This window comes from Nannobrachium achirus, assembly GCF_963921795.1.
Source record: "Nannobrachium achirus genome assembly, chromosome: 16".
Taxonomy (NCBI): Eukaryota; Metazoa; Chordata; class Actinopteri; order Myctophiformes; family Myctophidae; genus Nannobrachium; species Nannobrachium achirus.
Genome location: NC_137823.1, coordinates 21,470,346 through 21,483,849, shown reverse-complemented (window position 1 = coordinate 21,483,849; position 13,504 = coordinate 21,470,346). Strand labels below are relative to the sequence as shown.

Sequence of the window (13,504 nt, the reverse complement as noted above, 5' to 3'; positions counted from 1 at the left end):
AAAATCACACCAGTGTGAGGTGAGCGGTGCCTTTTATGATTGGTATACATACGGTACATGCCAAATCGTCCCCCAAAGCTTGGCCAATGGCAAGCTTTGCGGGACATAGGGACAGACATACGGACAGACATAGCCTACTGTCCATACATACACACAAAGCCAGATGTAGGAGCGGCTAGCACCACAAAAAACAAACAATAAATTATTTTTCAAGATGTTTATTGTACAAATGGAGAATATACAGTAGGCCTATGCTAAATCACAGCTATACAGTATAAATGGAGGCTGCCATTATACATGAATGAAAAACATGCATGCACCCCAGTATTACTGGGGTGGCAGTGGCTCAGGGTGGTAGAGCAGCTGTCTGGGAGGTTATCGGTTTGATTCCTGGCGTAAAAGTGCCCTCGAGTAAGACACTGAACCTGTAACTGCTCCAGATGAGCATGCTGGAGTGTGTGTGTGTGTGTGTGTGTGTGTGTGTGTGTGTGTGTGTGTGTGTGTGTGTGCGTGCGTGCGTGTGTGAGAATATGAAGTATTGTAAAGCGATTTTGAGTGGTCAGGAAGACTAGAACAAGTGCAGTATGTTATCAAATATGAAGGATTGAGATTTCGTTCACTGCTCGAATGTGAAAGAAATTGAGACGCACGTGGTTTCTTTCCACTTCGGCCACTGAGTAACACTGGATTTAAGCGTGGCTTAAAGTTCAATTCATAATATCAGATTCCTTCTCTGTAGGAATGCAGCCAAATTGTTAATAAGATCCCACATTGTCTCTTCCTACACATGGATCACAATGAGGATGTCAGAACTGAGCCGTAAAGAGTTAAAGGTTCTATTTTATTCTTGTGTAAAACCAGCCTGCAATAATACAGTACACAGCTTAAATGTATGGTGTAAAAACAGAATACAAAAAACAATATCTTTGACTGTACAGGATTATCAAACATTAACATACGAAATCTGTTTTAAAAGTTTCTTAATGCTAAGCTCATTGTTGTCCTTAAGAGTTGTTTGTGAAAAGGTTGAGCTGTCTGTTTATGGGCATGGTTTAATCATCACTGATCATCAATGGAAAAAAGGTGTCCATTTGTTATGCAATAGACAATCCTTCAGCTATTAACCCTAGAACAATAATGGTTAATGTTGTCAAGCGCCAGGTATATTTGACCCGAAATAATATATTCCATAAAAAGATATTTATAATATAATCACCCAGCATTAGTGTTCTAGAGTTAATTACAGGTTGTCATAATGGAAAAGGTTGTCAGCTTATTAACCATTGGTGTTTCATTGTTACTTTTATATACAGAACGTCACAAAATAAAAAACAGAACAATTACAGTAGGTGAAGTGAACTTAATAGCCAGCCAATGTTAAAATAGTCCCCCAGGAGTCTGCTAGTGTTTCCCTCTCTACACCGAATGTCTTTGCCGAAAACAGCCGATCTACAAGCTTGTACATCAGCCATTTTTTGCTGAATGTTCACCCCAGAATAGGGACGCTAGGGTGCAACCGTGCAAGTGGTTCAATGTACTTCTTGTGTGTAGTTAAACAAATGGTTCTCAAAGTGGATTCCAGGGACTCTGTGGGTTCCTTTAGGGGGTCTAAATTGACCCATACAAGTATGTAACTCTGACAGTGTACAAATGGAACGAAATGAACCCTAACAGGTTCATTTAGTTCCATTTGTACACTGTCAGAGTTAAGGGGAGACCTTGACATTTCAAAGTTTGAGAAACGTTGAGCTAAACTGTCTTTTCTGTTGTTGTTGTTTTTCAGCAGTTTGAGACTTGTCTGGCTAGTGGCTACAGTAATGAGAGTCCACCTTCATTTGAACCCCACCCCGCCCCACCGCCCCTCAGTGGGTTGGAGGCTGTTATAAGCTTCCGATGGTCCATGGATCAGAGGTTCTCCAGTTCGGCTGGATAGACAAAGTTGTTGTTGAAGAGCTTGTAGGCCAGGAGCTGCCCTCCCAATATCATCATGACCAGACCTGAGCCTGGGGGAGACAGGACATACATGGACACACGCTTAGTGGGGCTGTAACCAGGTACTTGATCAACTATTTTCGCCACTGTGAGAGAAGTTCACAGGTCTTCCACCAGGGGGAGATCCTGTGACCTCGTACCACCCAAAGGCTCCAAGGGTAAAATATGCTTTTTATTACAAATCCATCACACAGTGGAATCTTAAATCATGGCTTCACCAAAATTCTATTTGGACTTAACTACATTAGTTCTTAGGATACCTGGCCCCCCTCTTATTTATTTTTATTTTTTTGTCAAAATTGTTTATTTATTAGTCCATATTTGCACAGTTGTTCTTTTTTCACTTTTGTGTATTCTGTGTTGAGCGTTTTTTATGGGAGGGTCACAATGGAAACAAGCTTCGGCTTTTTTGTGTTCATTCAAGTTTTTATTGTTGTATTTTAAATGCCAGTAAAAATGTTCTATTCTATTGTATTCTATGAAAAGGTATGTTGAGAGAACACCAGATAGAGCAAGAGTTCCCAAACCTTTCAGCACAAGACCCAAAAGTTAAATGTGGTGTCTCTCACCTAACCTGAATAAATAAGAATAGGTCCACGACCCAAAAATTACACAGACAGACAGACAGACAGACAGACAGACAGACAGACAGACAGACAGACAGACAGACAGACAGAAAGACAGACAGACAGTCTTACCCAAAGCTATCCACCAGTGCTCAGCAGAAGGGAAGTCTGACATCACTGTGGACACAGAGACAACAAATAATATCAAGTTACGTGTGTGCGTGTGCCTGTGTGTGCCTGTGTGTGTGTGTGTGTGTGTGTGTGTGTGTGTGTGTGTGTGTGTGTGTGTGTGTGTGTGTGTGTGTGTGTGTGTGTGTGTGTGTGTCATCCATTTACATAAGGGTCAAGGCTGCAAATCCTATCAGCTGTTCTCTTCTCTTGATCCACTTTGTATCGGCGTGCGTGCGTGCGTACGTAAGTGTGTGTGCCTAATGCAGGAATATTATACTCTGTGGGCGTGCAATTAGCAGTGGTGGGAAAAGTAGTGTCAAGTGTAAAAATGTACTTAAAGGAGTAGTTCACCCCCAAAATTACTTTTTTATAATATATATATATTTCTTTTGTGTGGCATGCCTAAGACAATAATTTAATTACAATACATTTACCCCCCTTGATTCCAGATGGGAACCCAAATATTTGGTTCCTCATCCGGAATCAAAGCGAGTAAATCTATAATGAAATCTTTCTTAGGAATGCAACAAATACAAAAAAATATTATTTAACTCTAGTCTCATGGCGTGATCAATAGAAATTAGTCATTTTGGGGGTGAACTACTCCTTTAAAGTACAAAAAGTATACTCATTATTTATGCAGAATGTTCCGTTACGTAATTAATGTATAAAAGAATAATTAATGTATAAAAAGAAATTGAGAATTGCAGATCCACAAGCTCACAATGCGTTGTATCACAAAATATGCGTTGTTACTCGAATAACTACATCCGGACAACAAGTGGCACTGGGCACTACAGGAGGAAAATGGAACACTTTATTAGGCTACTTCTACTGCATTGGCAGACCCAGTTCATAGTTTACCTAGTCTAGCCTAGCACACGTGTGTTTATACTCAATGTGAAGAGTGTATACATACTGCAAGTATGAGTATGCATGCACATGCATGTGCTTGAGTGTGTAGACATATGAGCATAAAAGTACACACTGTATCACCATACAGTAAGAGGTTAAAGGAGTAGTTCAGACAAAAAAGGACTTATCTGCGTGCGTGCGTGCATGCGCGCGCGCACGTATGTGTGTGTGCATCCGTGCATGTGTGTGTGCGTGCATTCTTCTCACCTGCCACAGTCATTGCTATGTGCAGCAGTGTGACAGTAATGGCGTAGTCCCACACCCACTCCTCCACGATCCAGGCAAACACCAGGCCACCCACCACATAGGTGACCTCCATGGATATGACACTGACTGTGGAGGGACACAGAGTCATCATCCCTCTCTGGTCAACAAACTGTAACTAAGTCTATATACCTCCAGTGCCACTTATTCTAATCATGCACCATGTGCGATTGTCTGTGTGTACCATATCTCCAATTTATATCAGGAATATCTGGAATATCTTATCTGCTTGTACAGTATACAAAGGTATTCACAATACTCAGCCCCAGATATGGGCTTGATATTGATGACATCAGGGATCTCCATATATGGGCATAAAAGCAACAAGGACGGAATTAATTTGCAAGTGTGACTCACGACGCGTTGCGGTTGGTTGTTTAAGTTGGACAAAATGTGGCCATATTTTCACAAATATGGATATGACTGACGTCTGACATCATAGATGTTTGACGTCATACGGAAGTCATTTGCAGCATCATTGTGATGTCAGAACAGGTAAGCTATATCTTCTGATGGAATACAGATCACTTCGCCAAAAATCCAACTCGCCAAATCAACTTGCTAGGAGATCTCGCCAATGAGCAGGCCTGTCAACATTGGACTGTCAGTCCAGGAGAATCCAGGAGATTTATTTTTAGGGGGTGCGCGGAACTCCCCAACCGGGGTCTGGTGGTCCTCCCCCTAAACTTCTTAACAGATATATATTTCCCTGTGTTCTGTTGAATTTTGTGCATGTTTGATACTTTTATCAGGCTTGCTTTACTAGCATGAGTACAATTTCAGCCTTAAAATGCCAAATGTAGGTGTACAGATTTGATGACAGAAGCAAAGTAAGACATCCTTAATAATGACTTATCATCTGGGGGTCCTCCACCAAAAAATATTTTACATAGTAGATGTAATTGCCAATCATCCTGGCAAATCCAGGAGCATTGACAAGCCGGTCCAATGAGCGTGGACAATTTGGCGAGTTGGATTTTTGGCGACGTGACCGGTTACCCTTCTGATGAGCTGAGATCTCACGCACTGTGACACATGCACGCACAGGGTCTGAAGGTTTTCATATTGCGACATATGGTCGCAATCAGGCATATATGAATATCTGACTTGTTTTTCTTTTCTATCCTTCTTCCCTTTCCTGAAAACTGCAAATGATGGGAGCTTAGTACAAAAAGCTATTTTCACCCACCCATGTTGAAGTTGAATTTTATACAGTATGGTTTGTAAGTGTAATTTGTTGTAAATAATGAACTGATTTGACATAGATGAAGACACAGAGAGCAAGCAACACACAAGCACACTTGCACATTAGAGTTATAATAATAACCCCATATCCGACACGGTCCGGACCGGTGATGTTTTAAATATTCATCTATCAATGATGAATATTGGGCAAATGATGAATATTGTGGGAACCCCCCAAGGGCCCCTGAGGGTCCATGGACCCTAAGTTGAGAACCAGTGCCAGGGGGTCTCTACTGTGGCTAAATGACTGATAGTTATGAACCAAATGGACCCTTTACGCATCCGTATACAAATTTAACTCGTTTCATTTGCAGTTATTTACAGTGTAGATTGCGGTCCCAGAGATCGTATAATGGTGGTCTAATTCAGTGGTTCCCAAACTGGGGGTCGGGACCCCCAAGGGGGTCCGCAAATTATTTTGGGGGGTCCCCAGATGATTAGCTTAATGTGCAACATTGTTTTCCCACCCAACGGTTTAACAAACCAACATACAGTATAAGCGTATACAGGGTATCTGCACATTTCTTGTTATAATTTAAAGACCTTTTTAATACCAATTTGTCAAATACTGTATAAGAAAAGGCAACCATTATGAAAATAGCCGATCTACAAGCTCACTCGTACAAGCTACAAGTTCACATATGAGTATTTGGGGGGACTCTTGGTGTAATTCAGATCAAACTGGGGGTTGCTATTGCTGCTTTAAAATGAGTGGACCAAGGACCCAGCCATCAGAAGGCCTAACTCACCCAGGTACTTGGGGTTCTGCCATGACGGCTGTGTTGTGTAGTCAAATGGAGCCAGTAAGCTGTCAACCTCGTGCACTCTGTATAGACACACACACACACACATAGTAAGCTGTCAACCTCGTACACTCTGTATAGACACACACACACACACACACATAGAAAGCTGTCAACCTCGTGCACTCTGTATAGACACACACACACACACATAGTAAGCTGTCAACCTCGTACACTCTGTATAGACACACACACATAGAAAGCTGTCAACCTCGTGCACTCTGTATAGACACACACACAAACAAATAGTAAGTTGTCAACTCTGTAGACATACTGTACACACAAAGGAGTAAAAACCTAGCGTTGATACGGTTAAGTGACGCAGAGAGACTTGAAAATAAGATATTCGGATTTGCAGAATATTTAGAGAAATCGTCGAACAAGCGGACAAAGAAAACATATGTGATAATAAAAAACCTTTCATTCATTCATTCATTCATTCATTCATTCATTCGTTCATTCACAGAGTATAATGTTGGGAAGTTGTAATACGTGTTATTAACATTATTTTGACCATGCTGAAGTATGTTAATGTAATATAACTACATCTGCAGTGGTTGGAGGTGGTCTCCGGACTCCATTGAGATTAGACTCTGGTGTCTATCTAACTGGTTGACAATAAAGCGCAATACCTCCCTTGGGCAAACAGGGATGTTGAATGAGTATTGTATATGTTTGGTCTCCCACTGCAGGTTTGATTCCCGAGTAAGACATATAGGGCTCTATTATGATCCAGGTCTTATGCCTTATGCCTTAACTTCTTTGCCTTTTTTTTACTATTTTGAAAAACATTTTTAAATACTTCAAATGCTGATCTACATCTGCACGTTGTGAGCTTGCAGATCAGCTATTTGAAATATGTGTAAAAAATGTGTATATATAGTAAAAAAAAAAGGCAAAGAAGTTAAGGCATAAGGCATAAGACCTGGATCATAATAGAGCCCATAGAGTAAGAGTAAACCATAGAACTACGAATTGCAGCTTTTAGGCATACTAAAGTTCACACCATTACACACCTTTGTATTTGTGCGTGTGAGAGTCTGTGTACTGTATATAAGTGCATGCATGCATGCATGCATTTTGCTGTACCTGAGCACTCCGATGCAGAGACTGACTACTATGTAGTACAGAGAGTAGAAGACCACCATGCACATCAAGAGGTTCTGCAGCACGACCTGTGAGGAGAGAGTAGAGGACAGGTTATGGAGGACAGAGACGACAAAACAGCGTCCAAATTAACATTTTGGTCAGTCCAGAAATAGTCCCTTCTTTCCTATAGAGCATCGCACCGGGCGTGGTTTACTGGTCCCACTAAAAATATTCGTTCATGTCATTCGTGCATATGTTCATTTTCCTCATAGACAACTATGTTAAGCCTAGAACCAAGCCATCCAGGATTGCAGTGAATCATGACCATAAAACCTTTGTTTCTATGAAAAGAACATTTTGAAAATCGCCAACAAAGGGTAGTATATCAAATAATTTAATATTGAAATATGTTTTCACATAGGATCACAGGTTTTATGGTCATGATTCACTGCAATCCTGGATGGCTTGGTTCTAGGCTTAACATAATTGTTATAATTGTTTTTGTAAAAGTCTATGGGGAAAATGAATGGAAGATTTTTTTAGTGGGCCCAGTAAACCACTTCCGCTGCGATGCTCTATAAACCGATTTCTCAGGGCGGCAACCATAGCTGCGGTGTCAAGCGGCAACGCTTCGCACGGCGACACCGCAGCCTACGCGGCAGCGCTCTAGAAAATGGTCTATAGGTCCATGTTAGCTGTCGGGAATATAAATATTGTGTAGCAACCAGCATCAAGAGTTGCATTGGTGTAAGTCCCTGTCATTTAGGGCCACAATGGAAACGAGTCCCCAGGACTTATTTGTGTTATCTTTTTAGCTTTAACGCATTACAGTACCACGTGTGGTTTACATTTCTGACTAATAAAGTATTCAATCAATGTCCAGGGGGTGTGCCGCATCAGGGTTCCCCAATAGGCGGCTACTGTCTGGCCCCCACCAACCCCAGTAATAATGGTGGTATAAGAGCAGCAACAACACTAGTATATCGTCGTTGTCGGGTGGAAACCTTGTATCTCCAAATTTGAACGTTCTTTCGCAAAGTAAAGCCCTGCTTCATCATACAAGGCCGTCTCACAAAAGTAGTGAAAACACACACTTGTAGATCGGCTGTTTTCACTAGTTTAAATCATTTTTTAAATGATAAATGCAAAACGGTTTTGGACATACAAGATTTTCACCCGACAACGACGATATCTGAACTGTCGCTGGAGTAGCGGGAACGCCACCGTCGCCCCCTGCAATGTTGTGGCCCTCGGCTTGGTACCCTAAACATAATTCGGCCCTTGGGGAAAACTAATTGGGGAACCCTGGTGTACATCAAGTGACATACTGTACTAGTGTCATCATGTCCCAGGCGGCGTACTACAAGCTGCCTCACACTACAGGAAACAGGAGATAGATTCCTGAACTATGGACCACATGGCTCAGGAACCAATGGTTCCCATGGGTACTTAGGCTGCTCACACAGTATATAATCCCTCAGTGTTAATTTAACTCTGAGAGATTTCCCTGTGTACAGCTGGACAACAACACATCAGCTTCGAGGTGTAGAGCTTACAGGATGTGTTTTTGTAATGTACCCAGGGTGGGTCGCTGGGATTCAAGCCCTGGTCTGCCTCTCACAAGGGAGGCCAAAGATCTACCAAAGGTGAATGAATACACCCTGTCCAAAAGCAATATTAGACCTATATATACTGTAGCATCAGGCATGTATATATTAGCCCCTGCCCTTTAAAAAGTGCCTTCTCCAGACCAACAATGCCATTTTCATTATGGTGAAAGAAATGCAAATTCCCTCTTTCCATGCCATACCTGAAGGTGGCATTCAAGAGATTTGCCTTGTCCAAACTCTCCTGAACTTGAATGCAGCATCTTATGTTGAGACAATTGCCCTTTCTCTGTAGAAATCCATGCCGTTACGCCACATCTCCAGTATTCACTTGATTAGTTCAGTGTGGTATCAAGCACCGAAAATAGCGACCCTCCAAGCTCACAGCATGTCGCAGCGCACCGCGTTGTTAGCTTGGAGGTCTGCTATTTTCGATATTTTCACTAAAAGGCCCTTTAAGAAATGTCAGCCCCTGCCTCTCTAACATTCTCTGCGTCCCTGTATACCGGTAGCATCTATATAGGGGTCTACCAAGGGTGAACATAGAGGCCAAGAGAATGAGTCTGGTCGGTCAATGCCAATAACACCGGGAGCTCTCAGCCAACAAACCTGTGCTATACTTGGGCAAACCCTTTCATTTGGGCAATGATCATGAGGGTGCCCCACACCGACCTACGGGGACACACTAAACAAAGATGCAGGGGCAGAAAGTACTGGCGAGCTGAGCTGGACATGGAGTCATCTCCATGGAGGATGGAGATGACTTGACACCACTGGAGGAGCCTGGCTTGTCCTAGGGCGGCTATTCTGCTACACCAGCATAGTTCAAAGGAATGTCTCAGATGACAATCAAAAAACTGCCTGGCTCAGGGAAGAGGACGCCCCTGGCATGCAGAGTCCATCATGGGCACCTTTGGAGGTGTGATAGCCCCAAGGCTAAGCAGGAAGACCATCTCTCTCTATGAAATATTATTGTACTGCATTTTATGATTTCTATTGTTTTTTTTCCCCCTTGAACCTCGGATAGTCTCCACTACATTGTAGACTAATGGGGAAATAAAAACTAAAAAAACGAAATGAGGCCTTCACCAGCAATGAATTATTTGAACTGAATCTATTAATAGTCTTTTAAAATAATAATATTTCACAAGAGAATATGTTTAGTTTAGTTTTTTACTTCATGATACCAGGATGCCAACTAATGATCCACTCATGCAAGTGAAAGAAATCCTCACTAGATAATCATTTCTGCCAAGCATCAATGATGTTGCCTCCTGTCCCATTAGTTGTGGAGAACCTGCCTAAAGAATACCTGCCCTAAATTCTCATTTAGCTGGCAAGGCTGACAGTTTGACACATGTAAGCCATCCGTTGTTAAATCATTGCCCCATTAGTGAGGAGAAACCTTTCTGTGTTTTGATCGATGCTCAGCTGTTGTGTACGAGAGCTGTGACACAAAGTTCCCCCTGCCAGCTCCTTCCATCCCTCCCTTCCTGCATGCATCTCTTTAAAGCAGGGGTCTTCAATTGATTGATTGAGTATTTTATTAGACAAAAATGTAGTACAGTACAAGTACAGTTAAACACCCTGCCTAAAAGGAGCATCCCAGATAAGTCAATTTACGGTCTTTTTTACGTCGGAAGTCCTTGCTATTCAATTAATGGACACAACAAATAGCATGCAAAAAAGAAAAACATTCAAAAATCATCGCAGTTATAAAAACGCTATATGTACAAGGTAGGGGAAACAAGGGGGTGGGCTAAGGTAGGGGGGGGGTGCTCACTTCTCACCTGTCTATGGGAGAAGTGATAAACCTAGAAAGATGTGTTTTCAGGGCAGTTTTGAAGGAGGCCAGGGAGCTACATAGTATAGTCAAGGAATTCCACACATGGGTGGCAGTGTTGTTGAAGGAGAATTTACCCATATTTGTCTTAATGGGTTTGTGCTATCAGATCGTTGTGTGCGCTCCCTCTGGTGTTGTGGCTGTGGGTGTCGCTAACCTTTTGGAGATGTTTGGTCAGATAAGCGGGTACTGAGGGGATGGAGGGCAGATTTGCATTGACTATTTTGAAAGTCAATCGCGTTTTTAGTTGTTTAACTCTGTCTTCAACGCTGAGCCATATAGCAAAATGTGTGGGAGAAACGTGGGCCATGGGCCCCAGGTCGAGAAGTAGTTGAATCAATGTTTTTTCCAGGCCAAGGACCCCTTGGCAGAGAGAGAGATGAAGTTGATGATGTTGTCTTTTTGTTTATTTCAGACATTGAACCACTTTAAACCGTTAATACTGTTGGACATCGTGAAAATGTTAAAGAACGTAATTTATGTTGAACAACTCACAGGCTCATTATTATCACTTGGCCTGGTTAAAGAAGGAACGATATTGACTGGTTGAAATGACTGCAGGTGCACTGGAAACTTTGCAAGCCTTTGAAGCCTCTTTGTGGTTATGCATTTCCTGTGGTTGAACTACATACACTGTGTACGGAACATACAGCCTGTATTTTCGAGACATGCATGTCTATTTTCATCACTGATCAGCGCATTCTGCATACCTCAGCATATGTCCATGTCTGAAAAAGATGCAAGATAAGCTCCTTTTGTGAGTGTGCACACCTACGCGCACACACGCACACATACATATGTCTGGGGAATTTCCCTGAGATCGAACCATCGTATATAACGGCTCACACCAGAGCATCTTTTAGGCTTTTTGGGGGATTTTTGGAGGACACGGAGGGCTTACGCCCTGCCGTTGGTCCTCTGCCCTTTTGCGCTCTTTTTGGGGGATTCTTCTCTTGCACCTTGGTCAGATCTCAAGCAGTTGGTTCCACATGGATGAAGGTAAAATTGACTTACATTAAAATAGGTACATTTCTCTATTTTGAGATTAAACCTATTTGGTGTTAAATATTATACTTTTTTGGAATTATCTAAATCTAATGGAACCTCCTGCTTTTAAATCTAAATTTGGAATTATTTTAGAACAAGCCTAATTTAAGGCATTGGTAAATCCTGATTGATTTCTTTCCAATTATTTTTGTATTTGCATTTGTATTTTTTAAATGCACATGTGTAATACCACTGAGTGAATAAAAGGAAGCTTTAAACTTCCAAAAAGCCTCATTTTCGGTAAGGATAAATAAAGTGCTGTAAGGATAAATTGACTTTGTCTTCTTTAGAAGCAATACCCATCTGTGAGTATCTGAATTCCACACGGCTGTTACATTACTGATAAAAGCTCACACTTCATATTTTTTAGTCTTTAGTGGTGAGCATCAGTACGTTTCTCTGGACAGAGTAGGACAGGTAGTCTCGTAAGAATCTTTTGAGGACCTTAACTGTCTTGTCTGTGACATAAAAAGTGTACATCGTGAGGGTTAAGGCTGTTTTTTTCTGTAGTCGGAGACCTCCTGTCCGAAATGTATTACACACTGCTTTCAGGGGAGCCCCCGGGCTCTCCCTGTTACAGTCTTCAATACGAAGTAAACTTGACCTTTGACTCTGTACTTGGTTTTCTCCTTTTTCCTTCTACACACGAGGCGTTGTGAGCTTGTAGATCTGCTATTTTCGGCTGATGTTCCTCTCAGGGATGGTAGGGTTGAAGAGGCTAATACAACACAAAGACGTGTCAGCTCCCCTGTAACCCCCTGCCTAGGAGTACCGGACCCCTTGTTGAAGACCCCTGCGTTAAAGTTACTTTTGACTTTGACTTTAACTAGTAAGGGAGCAAAGGAAAACAAAAGAACACTTGTAAAAGTGTGCATTTCAGTGGAGGGCCTACATTCTCAAGCTCTGCTCACATAAGTCAGGAAATCTCATTGCAGCCAATAGCCTATACAATCTCATCACGGCAATCAATACTATTGTGTTATTATTTTCGTTTCTCCCCCTCTCTCTTTTTCCCGCTGTCGCTAAATGCTTGTTCAGGGAGGTAAACATTGTGTCTCTGTCTGTTCTATATGTAAAGTCTCTAGAGAAACCGTGTTGTGATAATAAAATAGAATTGAATTGAGTTGAATTGTCAAATAGAATCTGCATATAGTAATCTGAATACGGTCATATTGTAATTGCATTGTGAAATAGTGTCTTCTTGTAGTTGTAGTACGTGAGTCTTCAACAGGGGGTCCGGGACCCCTAGGGGGTCCTCAGAGTTACTACATCGAGTCCTCCAAATCTTTGAGTGATACATTTCTTTCTCCTTTTTTATATTAACCACTTGAACCCTAGTGTCGATATTCTGAGAACTTTACCCAAAAATAGCAGATCTACAAGCTCACAACACCTCGTGCTGCGTGGCGTTGTGAGCTTGTAGATCGGCTATTTTCGGCAAAGAGGTTTGGAGGGGGAAAAGAGCAGACTAAGTACAGAGTGAAAGGTCAAGTTAAGTATTGACGGTTCAAGTGGTTACATATCTGATAACACAAATTGACATGAATCCAAAATACACTGATGATTGTGCTGTCAAACAATGAAACTATATGGAATCTGGGGGTCCCTGCTCCCTCTCTCCCTCAGCTAAGGGGTCCTTGGACTGAAAACGTTGAAGACCCCTAGCTGGTCTAAAACACATGCGCTAATTTGGAATCTTCCGGCATGTCCAGAAAGCCATGAGGAAGTGGGAGTGTCTGAAGGCAAGGCAGGAGAGATAGGCTGAGCTGCTGTTAATACCATCAGAGAGTTACAGTAAACACCTTAGTTAGCTTCCTGGCTATACTATTGAGTTCTGAGGCCTAGATTGCAGCTAAAAACGCTGCAATAGAGGGTATGCGCATGCATAAAGTGAATGGTAAATTGAGTGGCAAATCGAGTGGCAAAGTGAGAGAAAAAGTGAGTTTAACGTTGTTTAATGTT

At 41.9% G+C, this 13,504-nt stretch overlaps 1 protein-coding gene across 1 annotated transcript in view; it reads right to left on the bottom strand.

The window, feature by feature from the left end:
• Positions 1 to 1,905: 1,905 nt before the first annotated feature.
• The window catches only part of tmem244 (transmembrane protein 244), a gene marked incomplete at both ends in the record, with an annotated part of 12,915 nt that continues 1,316 nt past the window's right edge, over positions 1,906 to 13,504 (bottom strand). Inside the window, 5 exons of the mRNA XM_080744787.1 lie at positions 1,906 to 2,003; positions 2,691 to 2,735; positions 3,852 to 3,977; positions 5,903 to 5,979; positions 7,046 to 7,131. Coding sequence (XP_080600913.1) covers positions 1,906 to 2,003; positions 2,691 to 2,735; positions 3,852 to 3,977; positions 5,903 to 5,979; positions 7,046 to 7,131 — 432 coding nt within the window. The remainder of the gene's footprint in view (positions 2,004 to 2,690; positions 2,736 to 3,851; positions 3,978 to 5,902; positions 5,980 to 7,045; positions 7,132 to 13,504) is intronic.